Raw genomic sequence first — 16,533 nt, 5'->3', positions numbered from 1 at the left:
CTGAGTTCTCTAGTCTTGAATGTCTATGTAAAAAGTGTCTAGCTCCATCTAAGGATGCTGCAAGTCTAGTCTGTTAGGAGGTCCCTGAATATGTGCTTGTCCCCAGTGACCTTCCAGGAGGTGGTTTAACATCTCAGTTCTCTTTTGTTCTGTGTTTCTTGCTCTAGGCTATTGCTCCATTTTTTTGTAGATCATCTCCTGCCACCTCTTCTCTAGGGTAATGCGGTTTGCATTACACAGTTCCTGGTCTTGGTTTCCCAAGCATCTTAGTTCTGAAGGTGAGATACTGGCTTGTCTGGGACGTGGGGGACAAAGACCAGGTGCCTCCACAAGTGACTCTCCGCCGCTCCCAGCCAGCTGACAACTGCATGAACTGATGGTCTCTTTCTTTCCTTATCTGCATGCTGGTTTCCAGGCCTTTGCTCACCCTGAAGGAGCCTCATATGACCCAGTAGTCTCATTCCTAGGCAGCTTTTATATCTTTTATCATTTTTCTAAGCTTAAGACACCTTTGGTCAGGCACAGTGGCTCATGCGTGTAATCCCAGCATTTTGGGAGGCCAAGGCAGGTGAATCATCTGAGGTCAGCAGTTTGAGACCAGACTGACCAACATGGAGAAACCCCCTTTCTACTAAAAATACAAAATTAACTGAGCGTGGTGGTGCATACCTGTAATCCCAACTGCTCCAGAGGATGAGGCAGGAGAATCACCTGAACCCCGAGGCAGAGGTTGCAGTGAGCCGAGATCCTGCCATTGCACTGCAGCCTGGGCAACAAGAGCAAAACTATCTCAAACAAAACAAAACAAAACAAAACAAAAACTCCTTTTCTTTCCTCATTAATTTGCGACCACGTCTGTCCGGAACTTGTGGGACGTCCTTGTCTTCATCAGGTTGGCGGATACTCCAGCATGGCCTGCTGGCTGCGGAGGCTGCCATCCACAGGCTCAGTGACTCCGTGGTCGCTCCTTCGGGCTGCCGCCTCCAGACGGAGCCAGACAGCCGCATCTTTGCAGTGGACGCCGCCCGCCCCGCACAGTCTGTTTTTCAATGACAGGCTCTACCTCTGAACCTCAGCTTAGATCCACTTTTCTCTCCCCCTCTCTCTCTCTCTCTTTTTTTTTAAGACAAAGTCTCGCTCTGTCACCCAGGCTGGAGTGCAGTGGCGCGATCTAGGCGAACTCCACTTTCCGGGTTCAAGTGATTCTCCTACCTCAGCCACCCGAGCAGCTGGGAATAGAGGCACCTGCCATCACGGCCGGCTAATTTTTGTATTTTTAGTGGAGATGGGTTTCACCATGTTGGCCAGGCTGGTCTCAAATTCCTGACCTCAGGTGATTCACCCACCTCGGCCTCCCAAAGTGCTGGGTTAACAGGCGTGAGCCACCGTGTCCGGCCCGATCTACCTTTCTCTTACAGGATTCCTAGAGACTTAATATTTGGTTTTGGTTTGTTTCTTTTTCGAGACGGTCTCCGCTCCGTCGCCCAGGCTGGAGTGCAGTGGTTACTGTAGCTTCGATCTCCCAGGCTCACTAGATCCTCCCACCTGACAGCCTCCCGGCCTCCCGGCCTCCCGAGTAGCTGGGACTACAGGCACGCACCACATCCGCTACTTTTAATTTTTTTTTTTTTTTTTTTTTTGATATGGAGACTGCTCTGTTGCCCAGGCTGGAGTGCAGTGGCGAGATCTCGACTCACAGCAAGCTCCGCCTCCCGGGTTCACGCCATTCTCCTGCCTCAGCTTCCCGAGTAGCTGGGACTACAGGCGTCCTCCACCATGCCCAGCTAATTTTTTGTATTTTTAGTAGAGACGGGTTTTCACTGTGTTAGCCAGGATGGTCTAACACAGGATCTCCTGACCTCGTGAACCGCCCGCCTCGGCCTCCTAAAGTGCTGGGATTACAGGCGCGAGCCACCGCGCTCTGCCCTACTTTTAAAATTTTTGGTAGAGTGGGGTCTCATCATGTTGGCCATGCTGGTCTCGAATTCCTGGCTTCAAGCGATCCTCCTGCCTTGGCCTCCCAAAAGCTGGGATTACAGGTGTGAACCACCGCGCCAGTATGAGCCTCAATGTTTGAACCATAGAATTTTACATGTATTGACATACGCCCCTTCTTGTTGTTGTAAATCTCATGTCATTTTGTACATTGGTTACCCGTAGTTGGCTTTGGAGCTGAAGATGGACAGAGCTAACATCAGGTTGCACACAGGAACGGAGTGAGGTCCCGAAAAAGCGCGAGCTGCCTCCCATGGCCCAGGGCGACCTCACTGGCGTTTCCTGTCTGGGACTGCGCCCACGCGGTCACGTGGCCTGGAGGGCGCGCCGCGGTAGCGGCGCACGCGCACGGAGAGGAGGCTCCTTGCCAGGTGAGCTCCTGACGGGGGCGCCGGGGCGGTAGGGGGGCGCTGCTCGCTGAGCCGGAGTCTGGGTTCCGGTCCTCGCCACGGACCTTGAGAGGGTACCCGGGGTCAGACCTGGCAGGTGGGAACCGGGAGTGGGGAGGATCCAGGGCGGGGGCGGGATACGCATATTCGTGGAAACTCTGCAGGTTGTGGAAAAACTGCCCCAACTGGCTCCTTTTCCCTGAATGCCAGTTTAGTGGCCTCGTCTAAGAAAAAAATAAGAAATAGATTTCAGAGACCCTATTTCTCTCTCGCTCCCTCCCCACCTCCTTTATTTTTTTTCTTTTCTGTTAATTTTGAGCCTTATAAAACTGTAGCGCCAGTATCCTGGTTTGGATCCTGAAACAGAAAAAGAACATTAGTGGAAAAAATAATAAAGGCTGTGGTTTAGTTAATAGCATGTACCCATGTTAATTTCTTAATTTTGACAAATTGTACACAAATGTTAACATTAGAGGAATTTGGGTAAAAGGTATACAGGATTTCTTAGTACTGTCTTTGCAACTTACTGTACATCTAAAATTATTCTGAAATGAAAAGTTAAGAAACAAAATCCTAAAGCAAAGTGCAGCAGGCCATTGTTCACCAGGGAGGGCTCAAGTTAGTTCCTCTTTGCTAGGGAGTTAGGCATGTTTGACCAACTTGTTTGCTAAGGCAGAGTTGTCAGGCTACTGAGTGTAGATTCTTCTGTCCAAAGGTTTCCGGGCAGGAATCGGTTTTCTCTTTCGATTCTATCAGATATCTTTGGAACACCTGTTGTGCATAAGCAAACGAGACACAAAAAGTCTCTGCACAAGAGAATATACAGTCAGTCTAGGTCAGGTAGGAAGTAAGCACTAGTAAAAAGATTCAGTAAAACCTCCCAGAACTGGGAAGACTCAGATGTGGAAGAAATCACATCTGGTCCAAGGGAGTCAGGAAGGCTACTGGAGGGAGTGGTGTCCTGAACTGAGGTGGGTCTGAGAGGAGACAGCATTTCTGGGGTGAAGAATGGCACCAACAGAGGCTTGCAGGTGACCAAGCTGAGCTGAGGGAAGAGCCCTGGGAGCAAGTGCAGTTCCTCTTATGTGGAGGCACAGGGTACATCCAGGGAGTACTGCCAGATGAAACTGGAGCTTTGTTGTAGAAAACAGGGTGACACTTCAGTTGGATACATTATTTTCATTTTTATGTTTTTGAAACGGAGTTTCGACTAGACACAATGACTCATGCCTGTAATCCCAGCACTTTGGGAGACCAGTGGGCAGATCTCCTGAGGTTTGGAGTTCAAAATCAGCCTGGCCAACATGGTGAAACCCCGTCTCTACAAAAATACAATATTTAGCCGGGTGTGGTGGTGGGCGTCTGTTATCTCAGCTACTGAGGAGGTTGAGGTGGGAGAATCACTTGAACCCGGGAGGTGGAGGTTGCAGTGAGCCGAGATCGCACCATTGAACTCTAGTGTGGGCGACAGACAATGGTGCTGTCTCAGCACCAATGTCACCATTGAACCTCAACCTCCCAGGTTCAAGCGATTCTCCTGCCTCAGCCTCCCAAGTAGCTGGGATTAAAGGCACCCGCCGGCATACCTGGCTAATTTTTGTATTTTTAGTAGAGATGAGGTTTTTTACCATGTTGGCCAGGCTGGTCACGAACTCCTGACCTCAGGTGATCTGCCCTCCTCAGCCTCCCAAAGTGCTCGAATTACATGCGTGAGCCACTGTGCCCAGCCTAAATTTTTTTAAAAAAGGAAAACAGGGTGACATTGACTCTAATTATACATGCCATGGGAGCCATGGAATGTTTTACAGCAAGACAGAGACATCATTCGGTTTGTGCTTGGAGATTACTGACTTGGCAGCAGTATGTAGGTTGGCTTGAAGTAGACCAATTAGGGAATTATCAGGCTAGCCTTGGGGAATTAAAGACAAGTTTCACCAGGGCAGTGAAATTAATGTGCGAAGAATGACATGGTTTGGGGAGGTTTTTGTGGGTGTAGAAGACCTAGCAACTGAAGGCATGTGAAGAACAAAGAGGAAAAACAATTCCAAAGTTTTGCTCCTGAGTGTTTTGGAGCATGGTTGAGGCATTTGCAGAAATAGAGGACTCAGAAGGAGACCTGGTTTGGGGGCTGAGAGGATAGTGATTTTTTTTTTTTTTTTTAGATGGAGTCTTACTCTGTCGCCCAGGCTGGAGTGCAGTGGTGCGATCTTGGCTCACTGCAACCTCTGCCTCCTGGGTTCAAGCGATTCTCCTGCCTCAGCCTCCCGAGTAGCTGGGACTACAGGTACGTACCACCATGCCTGGCTAATTTTTGTATTTTTAGTAGAGACGGGGTTTCACTATGTTGGCCAGGCTGGTCTCGAACTCCTGACCTCATGATCCGCCCACCTCAGCCTCCAGTGTGCTGGGATTATAGGCCGGCCATGAATTTGTTTTTGAGCAAGATGTTCTGGATTGATGGCGGGATATCCAGTTGGAGATGTGTATTTAAGAGTAGTAAGCTAGGAAGCCAAACATTTACAAAAGGGACAGGAAAAAGAAAAGGAGTCTGAGAGGACAGATATGAGGCAGTTAGGGAAGGAGAAGGAGAAGATCTCTATTTCTTGGGGCTTCAGGAGTCAAGTGGACCTGGACTTAGTGAGTCAGTAGTGTCACAGCTCCTGCAAAGGTGAAGGAGGCTGAAGAATGAGACTTGATCTTGGATTTATCTATGAGGAAGTCACGGTCATCTTTTAAAGAGTTGTTTTAGTGGAAAAGTGAGATGACTGCTAACAGACTATAATCTATTCATCCTACAGCCTTTCCCAAGTGGTCAGAGGACTGGACAAAGAGCCAAAAATATTGTTTCTAGTCCCGGCTGTGCTGCTAACTACCATTGTATTTGGGGCAAGTCATGTATGTCTGGACTGGAATAGAAAAAAATACATCTGAGCTGGGCTCGGTGACTCACGCCTGTAATCCCAGCACTTTGGGAGGCCGAGGCAGGTGGATCATCTGAGGTCAGGAATTTGAGACCAGCCTGGCCAACATGGTGAAATCCCATCTGTACTAAAAATACAAAAATTAGCTGGGTGTGGTGGTAGGCACCTGTAATCCCAGCTACTCGGAAGGCTGAGGCGGGAGAATCGCTTGAACCCAGGAGGCAGAGGTTGCAGTGAGCCGTGATCACGGCATTGCCTGGGTGATAACAAAACTGAGTCTCAAAAAAAAAAAAAAAGACGTTAATCCTGGCTGGGCATGGTGGCTCACACCTGTAATCTCAGCACTTTGGGAGGCCGAGGCAGAAGGATTACTTGAGCCCAGGAGTTTGAGACCAGCCTGGGCAATATAAGGAGACCTCGTCTCTACAAAACATACAAAAATTAGCCTCTACAAGAACAAAAAAATTAGTCAGGTGTGGTGGCACAGGCCTATAATCCCAGCTACTTGGGAGGCTGAGATGGGAGGATCACTTGAGCCCAGGGGTTGAGGCTGCAGTGAGCTGTGATTGTGCCACTGCACTCCAGCCTGGTCAGCAGACTGAGACTCTGTCCGTATAAAAATAAAGACTTTAATCCTAAAAGCTGACACGTCTATTTTAGACAGCATATATTGGTTCGAGTCGTCTTTTAAAAGTCAAAGGTAGGCCGGGCACGGTGGCTCACATCTGTAATCCCAGCACTTTGGGAGGCTGAGGTGGGCGGATCACGAGCTCAGGAGATCAAGACCAAGACCATCCTGGCTAACACGGTGAAACCCCATCTCTGCTAAAAAATACAAAAAATTAGCCGGGCGTGGTGGCGGGCACTTGTGGTCCCAGCTATTCGGGAGGCTGAGGCAGGAGAATGGCGTGAACCCGGGAGGCGGAGCTTGCAGTGAGCCAAGATGGTACCACTGCACTCCAGCCTAGGGGACAGAGTGAGACTCCCTCTCAAAAAAAAAAAAAAAGTCAAAGGTATAAAGTATGAAGGAACCTCTGTGTTTATCTATTCAAGATTACCGTACAGTACAGAATCAGCTGTAGATATTCTTAGATTTCGTGGTAGTGTTAAAGAAATACAATATTGTAAAAATGTTATATGGAAAACACTCTAATCCTACTAATTTATTTTCATCTTTTGTTTTTCTTCTAATCTTTGTCCCTAGTACAGACAACTTTGAATTCTGATTTTTATGTTTTACACTTGTATATGTGAACATTTATCATGTTGGTGCGTAGTCTATACTACATAGTATTTTTATTTTTATTTTATTTTTTAATTTTTATTTTTTGAGATGGAGTTTCACTCTTGTTGCCCAGGCTGGAGATTATGCTTAAACTATGTTAAATATACTATAACTCTAATACTTAGTTAATTTTGTTTAATTACATAGTATTTTATAAAGTTGTTAAACCAAGATTTAACTATTTCTTTATTGTTCAACGTATTTAATTACTTTCTAATTTTGTCCAATTAGAAATTAAATGATAGAGTAAATCGCTGAATGGATTGAACATAAAACAGGCATAAATACAGACTTATTTTAATTTAAAAAATTAAAACAAAAAAAGTCTGGGCGTGGTGGCTCACGCCTCTAATCCCAGCACTTTGGCAGGCAGAGGTGAGTGGATTGCCTGAGGTCACGAGTTCAAGACTAACCTGGCTAACATGGTGAAACCTTGTCTCTACTAAAATACAAAAATTAGCCGAGCATGGTGGCAGGTGCCTATAATCTCCCGTTACCTGGGAGGCTGAGGCATGAGAATTGCTACAACCTGGGAGGCGGAGGTTGCAGTGAACTGAGATTGTGCCATTGCACTCCAGCCTGGGTGATAGAGTGAGACTCCATCTCAAAAAAAAAAAAAGCCCTCAATAAAACCAAAAGGACCCTTTTATTCCCAGCAAAACCTAAAAACCTAATAGTCTGGAGAACATGTTTCATGGAGCACACTTTGAAAAATGCTGATACAGAAACAATTTTAGAGCTCTGAAGAACCAAAAATCTAGTCCCCTAAATTGACAATTGAAGAAAATAATATTCAAATTCAATAAACATTGATCTGGCTACTATAGTTGATTTCAAATGTATCAATGGTGCCCAAAAGTGTCCCCATAAGGTAGTTATGCTTAAACCCCGTTAAGAAATAAAACAGGCTCTAAGAAGTTAAATGACTTACCCAAGATCAAAAAGCGGCAAGTGGTGAAGTGAAATTTGAACCCAGACCTCTTCTCCGTTAATACATCCTGCTGCTTTCCTGGTCATCAACCCTGAATACATTAAACTGGTTGAATAGTAACTTCAAATATTTTCACTTTTGTGGAAGTAATGTGTTTCAAAAGTGAAGTTTAATTTGTATGGTATTTCATGTTACCTTACTATTAGCATATAAACAGTGGGAGAATAGGCCAGGCGCAGTGGCTCACACCTGTAAATCCCAGCACTTTGGGAGACCAAGGTGGGCAGATCACGAGGTCAGGAGATCGAGACCATCCTGGCTAACACGGTGAAACCTCATCTCTACTAAAAATACAAAAAATTAGCCGGGCGTGGTGGCGGGCACCTTTAGTCCCAGCTACTCGGGAGGCTGAGGCAGGAGAATGGCATGAACCCAGGAGGCAGAGCTTGCATTGAGCCAAGATGGCACCACTGCACTCCAGCCTGGGCGACAGAGCAAGACTCCATCTAAAAAAAAAAAAAAGAAAAAAATAGTGGGAGAATATACAGTCAGCAGTCCCTGAAGTTACATTTTATTTTATTTGTTTTTAGAGACAGGGTCTTGCTCTGTTGACCAGACTACAGTGCAGTGGCATGATCACAGCTCACTGCAGGCTCGACTTCCCACCTCAGGCTCCAGTGTAGCTTGGGACTACAGGTGTGCACCACCATGCTCAGCAATTTTCTTTTTTTTCCTTTTTTTGTAGAGATGAGGTCTCACTGTGTTGCCCAGCCTGGTCTGAACTACTAGGCTCATGCAGTCCTCCTCCTTTGGCCTCACAAAGTGCAGGAATTATAGGCATGAGCTACCATTCCCAGCCTGAAATTAAGTTTAAGAAACAGTGGCTAGGGATAAAAAACAAAGAAAACAACAACAACAACAAAACCTCATTATGTTGAACTCTGAATAGCAGGAAGATGTACCCATGATGCCTGAATTTATGTGGTGGATTGAAAAATGTTCTTAGCTAACTCTACAATTGCTTACTCTTTCCTTTTACAGCTTTTTCCCCTTGTGTTGACCAATTTCATTTTCTTCTCTGCTGCCTGCCTAATCCTGACCACACCCTTCTTAATGCAGGCCAGAGGTTGCCCTTAGTAAGCAGGAGTCTACTGCACTAGAGGTAAAACACAGCCTCCCAAGGGATTATTCTTTGATTCAATAAACATCTTCTTATCTACCTTGACAAAATAGATAAATCTCCTTTTTAAGGAAATAATCTTGTAAAAGAACCAAGATGATTTTATAAAAATCTGGAAAAAAATGGCTCCAGAATGTCTGTTAGATGTTGCTCAAACTAGGTATTTTAGACTTTTACTTTAAGTTCTATTTGAAGTCATAAATAATAGAACCTTGGTATACTCTGATGTTAATTTCGTTGAAATTCTCCAAGTAATAGAAAATAGTGGCTAAGAGTGTTGGCTCTGACATCAGACATCTGGATTAAAAATCTGTCTCTGGGCCAGGGGTGGTAGCTCATGCCTGTAATCCCAGGACTTAGGGAGGCTGAGGTAGAAGGATCCCTTGAGGTCAGAAGTTCAAGACCTGCTGGCCTGAGACCCTGTTTCTACAAAAAGAATTAAAAATTAGCCTGGCAACGTGGTACACATCTGTAGTCCCAGCTACTTTGGAGACTGAGGTGGGAGAATCACTTGAGCCTAAGAGGTCGGGGCTGCAGTGAGCTGTGGATGCATTACTGCACTTCAGCCTAAGCAACAAGCAACAGAGTGAGACACTGTCCCTTTGGTTTTTTTTTGGAGACAGAGTTTCGCTTTTTCACCCAGGTTGGAGTGCAGTGGCACAATCTTGGCTTACCACAACCTCCGCCTTCTGGTTTCAAGTGATTCTCCTGCCTCAGCCTCCTGAGTAGCTGGGATTACAGGCGCCCACCACTACATCCGACTAATTTTTGTCTTCTTAGTAGAGATGAGGTTTCACTACATTGGTCAGGCTGGTCTTGAACTCTTGACCTCGTGATCCACCCACCTCGAATTCCAAAAGTGCTGGAATTACAGACGTGAGCCACCGTGCCCAGCCCGAGACCCTGTCTCTTAAAAAAAAAAAAAATCCATCTCCACTTCTGTGGCTGTGTTAGTCTCTGTCTGCTTCAGTTTAATTTTCATACTTAATAATGGTATTGTCTTGCAGAGTGTTTGTAAAGAATAAATGTAATAATCTAAGGCACTTAAAACTGTCCAGCACATGGAAAGCAGGCAACAAGTACTAGGTATTATTACATCTTTTTTTTTTTTTTGAGGCAGGGTCTCACTCTGTTGCCCAGGCTGGAGTGCAGTGGCATAATTTTGACTCACTGCAACCCCACTTGCCGGGTTCAAGCCATTCGCCTGCCTCAGCCTCCCAAATAGCTGGGTCTACAGGTGTGCACCACCACACCTGGCTAATTTTTTGTATTTTTTAGTAGAGACGAGGTTTCACCATGTTGACCAGGCAGGTCTTGAACTCCTGACCTCAGGTGATCTGCTCACCTTGGCCTCCCAAACTGCTGAGATTGCAGGCGTGAACCACCACACCCAGCCTAATTATTTTTAATAAGTAGCCACTCTAGTGAAGATATAGAGGTTTTCCATTACCTCAGAAAACTTCCCTCATGCCCTTTGTGGTCATTTCTCCCATGCCAAGCAGCCATTAATTTGTTTACCATCATTGTACGTTAGTTTTGCCAGTATTTCATACAGTATGTGCTGTTGTTTATTTATTTATTGTTTTAATTAGTGATGGGGATCTCGCTATGTTGCCCAGGCTGGTTTCCAACTCCTGGCCTCAAGTGATCCTTACCTCAGCCTTCTGAAATGCTGGGATTACATGTGGGAGCCACCACATCTGGCCTAGTATGTGCTTTTTTGTTAGCATAATGTCTGGGAAAGTCATTGCATATATCAGAAATGCATTGTTCTTTACTGACAAATATATTCTGTTGTATGGACAGACCACAGTTTCTTTGTTTTACTGAAGATGGACACTTCAGTTGTTTCCAGTTTTTGACAAATCGAGTGATGTATGAATATTCATGCACACATCTTAGTATGGATATAGGGTTCTATTTCTCTTGAGTAAATCCTGAAGAATGCAGTTGCCAGGTCACATGTTTATAAGAAGCTGTCAAATTGTTTTCCACAGTGGTTGTACCATGTTTTACTCACATCACCAATGTATGAGAGTTTCAGTACTCCACATCCTCAGCAGCACTTGGAATTGTCAGTGCTGTGAGGTGGGATCTCACTGTGGTTTAAGTTATAATTGCCTGATGACTAATGATGCTGAGCATCTTTCCATCCATATATCTTCTTTTATGACATATCTGTTCAAATCTTTTAAGGGTCTTTGTTTTTAACATTGAAAATATATGGCATTTTGGGCTGGGCGTGGTGGCTCAAGCCTGTAATCCCAGCACTTTGGGAGGCCGAGACGGGCGGATCACGAGGTCAGGAGATTGAGATCATCCTGGCTAACATGGTGAAACCCCGTCTCTACTAAAAAATACAAAAAACTAGCTGGGCGAGGTGGCGGGCGCCTGTAGTCCCAGCTACTCGGGAGGCTGAGGCAGGAGAATGGCATAAACCCGGGAGGCGGAGCTTGCGATGAGCTGAGATCCGGCCACTGCCCCCCAGCCCAGGGGACAAAGCGAGACCCCGTCTCCAAAAAAAAAAAAAGAAAATATATGGCATTTTGACCCTAAAAATGACTGAAATTCCTTAATACGTGGTCAGATTTGTTTGGTATCTATATAAGGTTTTAATAGTGGAAGAATAGAGATCTCCACAACAAATGCAAGACTGAGATTAAATGTCTTCGGAAGTTTTGGCAAGCAGCTACTTAAATAGCAGGATATTTAGAGAAAAATGTTAGATGTGTTTATACCCCCACACCCCACTTTTTTTTTTAAATGAGCCTTGAGAGAAGGATGAAATATTTCTAAATAGCTATAGCAAAGCAGCTGTTTTGAAATGCCTGGTGGTGAAAGTCCCTCTTAACTGCACTCTGTACTGGAGGCACAAGGTTGAGCATTTCTGCTTCTCCCACCTGCTTCACTGTCACCAAGTAGGTGACTGGGGTGGTCTCCATGTGGGGAGGGTTGAGTGATACTAGTTGATCTGTAGGCATTTTTGCCAGGAGAAGTTTTCTGCAGGAAAGAAAGGCAGGCATAACTCCTCTGTGTCTGCTGTGGAGTCCTGCTAGCGTGCCAGTTTTGTTTTTCTGCCCTAAAAGCAAGTACAGTCTAACCAAACCTGTTCTGGGTGGCCTGAGGTAGGATAGGAGCTCCGTGGGTTCCACATTGGTTGATTCAAGCAACCAGGATTGAAAATATTTGGGAAAAAAATCCACAGTGCTCCAAAAACAAAGATGAATTTGCAGCACTCAGAATACGAGGTTAAATCCACGGGAATGAAGTGATGTATAGGCATTGTATTAGCTGTTATAAGTAATTTAGAGACAATTGAAAATATATATAAAGTACCCAGGAGGATGTGCCTAGATAATATGCAAATATGATACATTTTTATTAACAAATTAACAAAAAGTTTTTTGAGATAGAGTGTTGCTCTGTAGCTCAAGCTGGAATGTAGAGGCACAGTTATGGCTCACTGCAGCCTTCACCTCCCGGACCCAAGCAATTCTCCCACCTCAGCCTCCTGAGTAGGCATGTGCCACCAGCTAATTTTTTAAAAAAATTTTGGACTGGGTGCCGTGGCTCATGCCTGTAGTCCCAGCACTTTGGGAGGCTGAGGCGGGTGTATCATGATGTCAGGAGTTTGAGACCAGCCTGACTAACATGGTGAAACCCCGTCTCTACTAAAAATACAAAAATTAACCAGGTGTGGTGCCACACGCCTGTAATCCCAGCTACTCAGGAGGTTGAACCAGGAGAATTGCTTGAATCCAGGAGGTGGAGGTTGCAGTGAGCCGAGATTGCACCACGGCACTCCAGCCTGGGTGACAGAGCAAGACGCTGTCTCAAAAAAAAAAAAAAAAAATTTTTTTTTTTGTAGAGACAGGTTCTCACTGTGTTGCCCAGGCTGGTCTCAAAGTCCTCAGCTCAAGCAATCCTCTAGCCTCAGCCTCCCAAAGCCTTGATATTACAAGTGTGAGCCACCATGCCTGGCTAAGAATTTGAAGATCCAAGGAAATACACAGGGGTCCTGGAACCAGTTCCCCTTGGATTCCTTGGGATGATTGTATTTTAGTTTGTTTCTTTATTCCTCTCTTCCTTTATTTGGTTACTAAACAAGTATTTATTGAGTGTGGAGTATATCTGCTACCCACCCCCACATGGTGCCTCACTCCTGTCATCCCAGCTACTCCGGAGGCCTAGTTGGGAGAATCACTTGAGCCCACGAGTTGGAGACCAGCCTGGGCAACATGGCTAGACCTCGTCTCTCAAACAAACAAATGAAAAAACAAAACCCGGCTGGCATGGTGGCTCACGCCTGTAATCCTAGCACTTTGGGAGGCCAAGGCAGGTGGATCACCCGAGGTCAGGAGTTCGAAACCAGCCTGATCAACATGGAGAAACCCCATCTCTACTAAAAAATATATAGAAAATTAGCCGGGCATGGTGGCGCATGGCTGTAATTCGAGATACTTGGGAGGCTGAGGCAGGATAATCACTTGAACCCGGGAGGCGGAGGTTGCGGTGAGTCAAGATTGCGCCGCTGCACTCCAGCCTGGGCAACAAGAGCGAAGCTCCGTCTAAAAAAAAAAGAGTTCTGAAATATTAAATACTTATAATTGGATTGCAAGGGCATTTATGTACGAGTGCATTCCTGGGATATTCATGCCTGTATAATACAGGAAGAAACTTTTTCTCCCTGAAAAATTCAGCTTTATTATACAGTTATGCACCAAATTATGTTTCAGTCAGTGACAGACCACATAGAGAGTGGTAGTCCCATAAGATACTATTGTATTTTTACTGTTCCTTTTCTATGTTTAGGTATGTCTACATACACAAATATTGACCCATGTGTAACGATTTCCTACAGTATTCAGTGCTATAACATGCTATACATGTTTGTAGACTAGGAACTATAGGCTAAGCCATGTAGCCCAGGGGTATAGTAGGCTGTACTATCTAGGTTTGTATATGTATGCTCTATGATGTTCACACAATGACAAAATTGCCTAACAACACATTTCTCAGAATGTATTCCCATCATTGAGTGACACATGACTTTACTGATGGGTTTTTTTTCATTTTGTTAGGTTTTTTGTTTTTTTAATTGTAAATTGACAGATTATAGCTGTCTATATTTATGAGGTACAAAGTGATGTTATGATTATGAATCAATGTGGAATAATTAAATCAAGTTGATTAACATATCCATCGTCTTAAATACTTAATCATTTTTGTGGTGAGAATATTTGAAATTTATTCTATGAGCAATTTTGAAATGTACAATACATTTTTGTTATATTCACTGTGCTGTACAATGTATTGCAAAGGAAAAAACCTTATTCTTCCTGTCTAACTAGGACTTTGTGCCCTTTGACCAATCATCTCCCCATTCCTCCCATCCCCCAGCCTCTGGTAACCACCATTTTTCTTCTCCTTTGAGTTTGTTTTTTATATTATTATTATTATTATTATTATTATTATTTTGAGACGGAGTCTCACTCTCGCCCAGGCTGGAGTGCAGTGGCGCAATCTTGGCTCACTGCCAGCTCCGCCTCCTGGGTTCACGCCATTCTTCTGCCTCAGCCTCCTGAGTACCTGGGACTAAAGGCACCCACCACCACGCCCGGCTAATTTTTTTGTATTTTAGTAGAGGCGGGGTTTCACCATGTTAGCCATGATGGTCTTGATTCCATACCTCAGGATCTGCCCACCTTGGCCTCCCAAAGTGCTGGGATTACAGGCGTGAGCCACCTCGCCCGGCTGATTGTTTTTTATTATTTTTTTATTTTTTATTTTTTTTTGAGACGGAGTCTCGCTCTGTCACCCAGGCTGGAGTGCAGTGGCCAGACCTCAGCTCACTGCAAGCTCCGCCTCCGGGGTTCACGCCATTCTCCTGCCTCAGCCTCCCGAGTAGCTGGGACTACAGGCGCCGCCACCTCGCCCGGCTAGTTTTTTGTATTTTTAGTAGAGACGGGGTTTCACCGTGGAAGCCAGGATGGTCTCGATCTCCTGACCTCGTGATCCGCCCGTCTCGGCCTCCCAAAGTGCTGGGATTACAGGCTTGAGCCACCGCGCCCGGCCTGTTTTTTATTTTATACATAAGGGAGAACATGTGGTATTTGTCTTTCTGTGCCTGGCATGTTACACCTTGCATAATGTTTTCCAGTTCCAACCATGGTGTCCCAAATGACAGGATTTCCTTCTTTTTCAAGGCTGACTAGTATTCCATTGTACACACACACACACACACACACACACACACACACCACACCATATTTTCTTCACTTATTCCTCTTTGATGGACACTTGGGTTGATTCCATATTTTGGCTATTGTAAACAGTGCTACAGTGAACATGGGAATGCAGACATCTCTTTGACATACTGATTTCAAATCAGTTTTGGGTAAATACCCAGAAGTGAGATTGCTGGATCTACTGACGGTTTCCTAACTACTCTTCTTCTTAACTACAGACAACCCGTTTTTTTCGTATGATAAAGACGGCATTTGGCTCATGAGCAAGGTGGCGAGGTCATCAAGTGAGTCAGACGTGCAGCTCTGGGAAACAGAAGAGGATGACATGACAGAAGGTGATTTAGGGTATGGCCTCGGAAGGAAACCTGGTGGGATTTATGAAGTAGAATTTTCACATAGGTCTAGAAAAAGATCAGATGGAAAGAACTTTAGCCCTCCTCCATTTCCGAGAAAGGGAGAAGAAAGAAGTGAAGCGAGTTTTCAGTATTCCAAGCATAAGAGCCTGCAAGATACATTCCCTCAAGTGTCCAGAATGTCCAATTACAGACGACAAAGTAGCACTGGTAAGAATGCTGAATTTCCTCTCCTTTCTTTCTCCTGTGAATAGTATCAAAGCTATAACCCTTTCAAAATCTAAAATAAATAACCATATTGGATTTTAGATTTTTTTCTTTTTTTTTTCTAGACAGAGTCTTGCTCTGTCACCCAGGCTAGAGTGCGGGGGCACACGATCTCGGCTCACTGCAACCTCCGTCCCCCGGGTTCAAGCAATTCTCCTGCCTCAGCCACTGGAGTAGCTGGGATTACAGGCACGCACCACTACACCTGGCTAATTTTTGTTTTTAGTAGAGGCACGGTTTCACCATCTTGGCCAGGCTGGTCTCAAACTCCTGACCTCAAGCGATTTGCCCACCTTGGCCTCCCAAAGTGCTGGGATTACAGGCGCGAGCCACCGCACCCAGCCTTTAGAAATTTATCTTTATTCATCTCTTGGGATTGGTGGTAGTACAAAAGTAGTTGATGTTTGTATTTCTAAATATTGTGCAATTTTGAAGTACAGTGGTTTTATACATCTAATATATTTGTTAATGATATCTGTAAATGATTACCAACCTTGCCTTTTTTTGTGATGTACTTTGTTTTGTAGTCAATAAATATTTATTGGGCATCATTAGGTGTCAGGCACCGGTCTAATTTCTGAGAATAATGTCAGTAAACAAAATAGACAAAGGCCCTAATGTCATGGATTTCACATTCTGATACAGGAGACAGAAAATAAACCTGTGGGCCAGGCGCAGTGGCTCACGCCTGTAATCCCAGCACTTTGGGAGGCCAAGGAGGGTGGATCCCTTGAGGTCAGGAGCTTGAGACCAGCCTAGTCAACATGGTAAACCCCATCTCTACTAAAAATATAAAAATTAGCCGGGTGTGGTGGCACGTGCTTGTAGTCCCAGCTTCTCGGGAGGCCGAGACACAAGAATTGCTTGAACCCGGGAGGCGGAGGTTGTGGTGAGCCAAAATTGTACCACTGCACTCCAGCCTGGGTGACAGAGGAAGAGTTTGTCTCAAAAAAAAGAAAAAAGA

At 45.0% G+C, this 16,533-nt stretch overlaps 1 protein-coding gene across 6 annotated transcripts in view; it reads left to right on the top strand.

The window, feature by feature from the left end:
* The first annotated feature begins 2,196 nt into the window (after positions 1–2,196).
* CCDC125 (coiled-coil domain containing 125) overlaps positions 2,197–16,533 on the top strand; it is a 53,831-nt gene continuing 39,494 nt past the window's right edge. Inside the window, exons 1-2 of one of the 6 annotated variants that reach the window (XM_017890620.1) lie at positions 2,197–2,366; positions 15,168–15,512. In XM_017890620.1, the coding sequence (XP_017746109.1) occupies positions 2,249–2,366; positions 15,168–15,512 (463 nt within the window). In that variant the 5' untranslated portion in view covers positions 2,197–2,248. Of the gene's footprint in view, positions 2,367–2,390; positions 2,482–4,629; positions 4,669–15,167; positions 15,513–16,533 lie in introns of those variants that run through there. The other 5 variants (XM_017890615.1, XM_017890619.1, XM_017890616.1 and 2 more) reach the window with 5 other exon arrangements.

The sequence above is a fragment of the Rhinopithecus bieti genome, unplaced genomic scaffold (assembly GCF_001698545.2).
Source record: "Rhinopithecus bieti isolate Rb0 unplaced genomic scaffold, ASM169854v2 scaffold_18354, whole genome shotgun sequence".
NCBI classification, from domain to species: domain Eukaryota; kingdom Metazoa; phylum Chordata; class Mammalia; order Primates; family Cercopithecidae; genus Rhinopithecus; species Rhinopithecus bieti.
This window is presented reverse-complemented; position numbering and strand designations above follow the sequence as displayed.